The sequence below is a fragment of the Salvelinus fontinalis genome, chromosome 38, assembly GCF_029448725.1.
Source record: "Salvelinus fontinalis isolate EN_2023a chromosome 38, ASM2944872v1, whole genome shotgun sequence".
Classification (NCBI taxonomy): Eukaryota; Metazoa; Chordata; class Actinopteri; order Salmoniformes; family Salmonidae; genus Salvelinus; species Salvelinus fontinalis.
In genome coordinates, this window is record NC_074702.1 from 2,266,661 (window position 1) to 2,273,799 (window position 7,139).

General features: G+C 44.9%; 1 protein-coding gene across 1 annotated transcript; it reads left to right on the top strand.

Moving 5' to 3' along the window:
• Positions 1-6: 6 nt before the first annotated feature.
• Positions 7-5,192, top strand: LOC129837483 (eomesodermin-like). Its single transcript, XM_055903683.1, has 6 exons — positions 7-801; positions 1,120-1,274; positions 1,429-1,550; positions 2,156-2,311; positions 2,863-2,924; positions 3,576-5,192. The coding sequence occupies exons 1-6, from the start codon at positions 287-289 to the stop codon at positions 4,333-4,335; spliced, it is 1,770 nt and encodes a 589-aa protein (XP_055759658.1). The 5' UTR covers positions 7-286; the 3' UTR covers positions 4,336-5,192.
• The last annotated feature ends 1,947 nt before the right edge of the window (positions 5,193-7,139 follow it).

Sequence of the window (7,139 nt, forward strand, 5' to 3'; positions counted from 1 at the left end):
CGGACTTCCCTGCCTCTAGATTTACAGTAGCCTGTAGCCAGTTAGCCCGTTTAACAGTATAGGTCTATAGCCTATGCGATCCTAATTGGAATATTTTCGATATACTTTAAAAAATATATAATTTTAAAAAACCTTTTATTTCTCAAAAGGATGCAGAACTTTTCAAGAAGATCCCTGGTTCCGGTGCGTCTCCAACCCTTCTGACAGAAGCCCAGGAGAAGAATTGGAAGGGGAAAAAAGACCGCGGGACCGAATAAAATTTAATCTTGCCTGACAAAAAGTTACCATGCTCGGAGAGGGAGAGAGCAACACCTTTCCTTTCCCCAAGGACGCGCTCCGCCCGGAGGAGAGGAGAAAGTCCCCGGTGGCGGGTGCAGATGACGCGGCTATGGCCGGCAGCGCCAGCCGATACACCGACGGACTCGGGCCAGACCGCTATTATATCTCAACCCCATCCAAGCAAACTGGAGACATGGCGAGTCCATGTTCGTTATTCCCTTATTCCCAGTCCGGTACCGTTTACACGGCTTCCGGCGGATCCAGATATTCCACATCGCTTCACTTCAGCTCGGTGTTGCCTCCCACGGGATTCTCCTCGGCGGGACGCAATCAGTTCGGCTCGGCCTACCAGTTAGGACAGGGTGGACGTCTCTACCCTCCATACAGCACCGGGTCCGGGATCGGCTCGGTGCCCCTAACCTCAGGCACGGGGGTGAGGGCTCAGGTCTACCTCTGTAACCGGCCTCTCTGGCTCAGATTCCACCGTCATCAGACCGAGATGATTATCACCAAACAGGGCAGGTGAGTGCGATGTGGCCAGCGGCTAAAGACGAATGCTTCGGTTCGGCGGGTGCCGAGTGTGCTTTCATACTGTTGTGAAACTGTATTCTCTGAAACTCCATTAAAATATGGGAAAAGGTGCTTGCATACTCCATTAAAATATGGGAAAAGGTGCCCGCATACTTAAAAGGATGCCATCATCAATTCGATTGTATTCATATTTAATGTTGTGAAACTGTATTCTCTGAAACGCACCCACACATTAAATTTGTTGTCAAATTGTCACCAGATCTGGCACATTTAAAAACACCCCCATTTGAATCCCTGTGTGTTTACCAGGCGGATGTTCCCGTTCCTGAGTTTCAACCTGATGGGTCTGAATCTCTCTGCTCATTACAACGTGTTTGTGGAGGTCACGCTCGCGGACCCCAACCACTGGAGGTTCCAGGGCGGGAAATGGATCACCTGTGGAAAAGCCGACAACAACATGCAGGGTATGATCCTAGAAATTATAGACGGTAGAAAGATTTTAAACCATTTCGAAATAGTTGTTTTTATTATATTACATTTATTACATTAACCACAGCGATTATGAAACAATCTTTGTATTATAATTTTATTATTATTATTACCGTTTTCCTTCTTTAGGAAACAAAATGTACGTCCATCCTGAATCTCCCAACACGGGAGCACATTGGGTGAGACAGGAGATCTCCTTCGGCAAACTGAAGCTCACCAACAACAAAGGAGGCAGCAGCAACAACGCACAGGTGATGCATTTTTTATAACACCTGTACGGAGGATCATTTTAAAGAATAAAATAAATATATTCTATTAAGCCTGGGAATGTATTGATTTTGTACAAAATATTTTCATTATTTATAAGTTAAAAAAAAGTAAAATCTTCCTACTGTGGTTAATGTGTTACTTCTAGCTCACACCCACATTGTTTTAAATGCAAAAGAAAATAAATTATTGTTATTATTATGAAGATCATCCATACATACATAGATATCTTGATTAAGTCAAATCCTGGAAACTTTCGCATTAAAATTGCATTGATGTCAGTGGTATGTGTCATTATTATAAAAATAAAAAAAATGTATTTTACCTTTATTTAACCAGGCAAGTCAGTTAAGAACAAATTCTTATTTTCAACGATGGCCTAGGAACAGTTGAACAACTGCCTTGTTCATGGGCAGAATGACAGATGTTTTACCTTGTCAGGTCTGGGATTCGATCTAGCAACCTTTCGGTTACTGGCTCTGACCACCTGCCGCCCCGCCTATCTGCCCCACCACCTGCACCTGTATAGGATTTGGCCCACAAAATAAGTCTTCTCCATTGACTTTCTGTTTTGTTTTTGTGTGTATAGATGATAGTCCTTCAGTCTCTTCATAAGTATCAGCCACGGCTACACATTGTTGAGGTGACCGAGGGGTTGGAGGACATGAGCAGAGACCCAAAAACCCAGAGCTTCACCTTCCCCGAGAACCAGTTTATAGCCGTCACGGCTTATCAGAACACTGATGTAAGGATGGATCTTTCACTCTCTCTGTCTCTCTCTCTCTCTGCTCGTTCTCTCTTACTCTCGCTCTCTCGATTTCTTTCTCGTTCTCACTCTCTGTCCTCTCCCTCTGCTCGCTCTCTCTCTCGTTCTCTCTCTCTGTCCTCTCTCTCTCTTATTCTCGCTCTCTCGATTTCTTTCTTTTTCTTACTCTCGCTCTCTCGATTTCTTTCTCGTTCTCTCTCTCTGTCCTCTCCCTCCGCTCGCTCTCTCTCGTTCTCTCTCTCTGTCCTCTCTGCTCGCTCTCTCTTACTCTCTCTCTCTCTACTCTCCCTCTCTCTTTCTCGTTCTCTCTCGCTCGTTCTCTCTCTGTCCTCTCCCTCTGCTCGCTCTCTCTCTCTCGTTATCTCTCTCTGTCCTCTCCCTCTGTTCTCTTTCTCTCTCTCTCTGTCCTCTCCCTCTGCTCTCTCTTTCTATCTCTGTCCCCCCTCTCTCTCTTTTTATCTCTCTCTCACAACCCTTTTATGTCATTATAACACATTGAGTTTTCTAATTGCTTCTCTCTTTTTCCATAGATCACACAACTGAAAATTGACCACAACCCTTTTGCAAAAGGATTCAGGGATAACTATGATTCGTGAGTATCTTTAACGTTTCAGCCATATTGATATTCACTTACAATGACCGTAACACAACAAAGGTTTTTGTGTGATGTCTTATCCCTGTCATGTTTCCTTATACACCGAGTAGACAAAACATTAAGAACACCTTCCTAATATTGCGTTGCAGCCCCGTTCCCCCCGTAGAACAGCCTGAATTTGTCAAGGCACAGGACTCTACAGTGGTGTCGAAAGCGTTCCACAGGGAGGCTGGCCCGTGTAGACTCCAATGCTGTGTCAAGTTGGCTGGATGTCCTTTGGGTGGTGGACCATTCTTGATACACACAGGAAACTGTTGAGTGTGAAAAACCCAGCAGCGTCACAGTTCTTGACACACCGCATTCATACCGCATTTAAAGGCACTTGAATCTTTTGTCTTGCCCATTCACCCTCTGAAATGGCACACATACACAATCCATGTCTCAATTGTCTCAAGGCTTAAAAATCCTTCTTTAACCTGTTTTCCACCCTTCTTCTACACTGATTGAAGTGAATTTAGTGAATATAAGGGATCATAGCTTTTCACTTGGATTCTCCTGGTCAGTCTATGTCACGGATAGAGCAGGTGTTCCTAATGTTTAGTAGACTCAGTGTACATTCTCCATCTCTCTTCTCCTATGATATTCTAGGATGTACACAGCTCCAGAGGGCGACCGACTGACCCCCTCCCCCACAGACTCCCACCAGATCGTCCCAGGTGCCCGCTACGCCATGCAACCTTTCTTCCAGGACCAGGTCATCAACAACCTGCCTCAGAACCGCTTCTACAACAGTGAGAGGACAGTACCCCAGACCAACAGTCTCTTTTCCCCCCAGCCAGAGGACAGCGCCTCCCAGAGGTGGTTTATCTCCATGCAACAGGGACCAGCTGGCCCCAACAAGCTGGATCTAAGTTCCTACGAAGGGGACTACTCTAGCAGCCTGCTCCCGTACGGTATTAATTCCCTGCCTCTACAGAACTCCCACGCTCTCACCTACTACCCGGACTCTCCTTTCACTTCCATGGCAGCAGGATGGGGCTCTAGAGGATCTTACCAGAGAAAGGTGACCACAGGCTTGCCTTGGTCCCCTAGACCCAGCCCTACTGGGTTCCCAGAGGACCAGCTGTCCGTGCCCGACAAAGACAAGGCTCAGGGGGAAGGGATCAACGGCAGTAGTGTTGGTACCGTAGCTTCAACGTGGACTGATACTCACTCTTCCACGCTGAGCCTGGAGAAAGCTGACTCTGGGGCCGTGGTGTGTAAAAGGAGTCGTGTGTCTCTGAGTGGATCCGGCACAGAGAACTCCTCCGCTGTAAAGTGTGAGGATGTGACTGCCACTGACACCTACAGCAAAGAGTCATCTATTTCTAAAAGCATGGCTTACTATTCCTTCTACACAAGCCCTTAATTATCTTGTTTCTTGTCACCCTTTAAAAAAATCTGTGGTGCCAGATTTCCCCCTTTTCGTATTTGTTTTGGAGTTCCAAGTCTTGGTTTTCTGCCAAACCAGTGCTCACCTATACCAACCTTACTCACCAACCTTACTCACCAGGTATACCAACCTTACTCACCAACCTTACTCACCAGGTATACCAACCTTACTCACCAACCTTACTCACCAGGTATACCAACCTTACTCACCAACCTTGCTCACCAGGTATACCAACCTTACTCACCAGGTATAGCAACCTTACTCACCAACCTTACTCACCAGGTATACCAACCTTACTCACCAACCTTACTCACCAGGTATACCAACCTTACTCACCAACCTTACTCACCAGGTATACCAACCTTACTCACCAACCTTACTCACCAGGTATACCAACCTTACTCACCAACCTTACTCACCAGGTATACCAACCTTACTCACCAGGTATAGCAACCTTACTCACCAACCTTACTCACCAGGTTTTTCAACAACATGTGACGGGACTGTGTGATTTTTAACTATCTATGATGGACTGTGTGAATTTTTCTTAAAGGTGCCAGAGTATTCGATTACAACCCAGCGGGTTGTGTTATAATGTGTATTGTCCTTCAATGTACCCAGTGATATGTGTTTTTACAAAATATGCCTTCACATTGAAGTTTTGTTTACATATATGTGACTACTGTATTGAAGGCTTGTGCATATGATATTTGTTGCACTGTAAAATGTGAGGGAGCTTGTATCAAATATACTGTACATTGCAATGTTAAGAGTTTTTATGTTTGTTTTTTTTTTGTAATAAAAAAAAAGCTTTGAGCTTCGTTATCCAACTACTGAAAGAATAGGAGTGTTTGGTCCATCAGAGTAGTGGATTAAAGATAACAGGCTAAATCAGGACTATACCATCGACTCTTATATCTACAACGCAATACGGTCTCCGTCTGTACCATTTATATTTTATTTAACGAGGCAAGTCATTGAAGAAAAAAAATTCTTATTTACAATGACGGCCCACCCGGGGAACAGTGGGTTAACTGCCTCGTTCAGGGGGCAGAACGACAGATTTTTTTTTACCTTGTCAGCTCGCGCCGACCACAAGGCTACCTGCTGCCATCAAGGTCCAGACATCTTGGCAGTCTGTTACTTTGGTTGCTACAGGCTCAGAAATACATATCCTCTCTTTTGGTCACAGATATAGATATGTTTCATTGTCACACACCGGATAGGTGCAGTGAAATGTGTGGTTTTACAGGGTCGGGCCATAGTAGTACGATAGGTGCAGTGAAATGTGTTGTTTTACAGGGTCGGGCCATAGTAGTACGATAGGTGCAGTGAAATGTGTTGTTTTACAGGGTCGGGCCATAGTAGTATGATAGGTGCAGTGAAATGTGTTGTTTTACAGGGTCGGGCCATAGTAGTATTATAGGTGCAGTGAAATGTGTTGTTTTACAGGGTCAGCCGTAGTAGTACGATAGGTGCAGTGTAATGTGTTGTTTTACAGGGTCGGGCCATAGTAGTACGATAGGTGCAGTGAAATGTGTTTTACAAGGTCAGTCATAGTAGTATTATAGGTGCAGTGTAATGTGTTGTTTTACAGGGTCAGCCGTAGTAGTACGATAGGTGCAGTGAAATGTGTGGTTTTACAGGGTCGGGCCATAGTAGTATTATAGGTGCAGTGAAATGTGTTGTTTTACAGGGTCGGGCCATAGTAGTACGATAGGTGCAGTGAAATGTGTGGTTTTACAGGGTCGGGCCATAGTAGTACGATAGGTGCAGTGAAATGTGTTGTTTTACAGGGTCGGGCCATAGTAGTACGATAGGTGCAGTGAAATGTGTTGTTTTACAGGTTCGGGCCATAGTAGTACGATAGGTGCAGTGAAATGTGTGGTTTTACAGGGTCGGGCCATAGTAGTACGATAGGTGCAGTGTAATGTGTTGTTTTACAGGGTCGGTCCATAGTAGTACGATAGGTGCAGTGTAATGTGTTGTTTTACAGGGTCGGGCCATAGTAGTACGATAGGTGCAGTGAAATGTGTTTTACAAGGTCAGTCATAGTAGTATTATAGGTGCAGTGTAATGTGTTGTTTTACAGGGTCGGGCCATAGTAGTATTATAGGTGCAGTGAAATGTGTTGTTTTACAGGGTCGGTCCATAGTAGTATTATAGGTGCAGTGTAATGTGTTGTTTTACAGGGTCGGTCCATAGTAGTATTATAGGTGCAGTGTAATGTGTTGTTTTACAGGGTCGGGCCATAGTAGTACGATAGGTGCAGTGAAATGTGTTGTTTTACAGGGTCGGGCCATAGTAGTATTATAGGTGCAGTGAAATGTGTTGTTTTACAGGGTCGGGCCATAGTAGTACGATAGGTGCAGTGAAATGTGTTGTTTTACAGGGTCGGGCCATAGTAGTATTATAGGTGCAGTGTAATGTGTTGTTTTACAGGGTCGGGCCATAGTAGTACGATAGGTGCAGTGAAATGTGTTGTTTTACAGGGTCGGGCCATAGTAGTACGATAGGTGCAGTGAAATGTGTTGTTTTACAGGGTCGGGCCATAGTAGTATTATAGGTGCAGTGTAATGTGTTGTTTTACAGGGTCGGGCCATAGTAGTACGGCGCCCCTGGAGCATATTGCCGATGTTATAAAGAGGCACTCTGCTGGATTTGACTCTGATCATGAGTCAGAGCAATGGTCACCAACCTTTTCGGAGTCAAGGTCACCTTCGGAGTCAAAAAGCAAGCTAAGATTCATTTTTTTAAAACCCTGTTGAGTGGATTTCCCA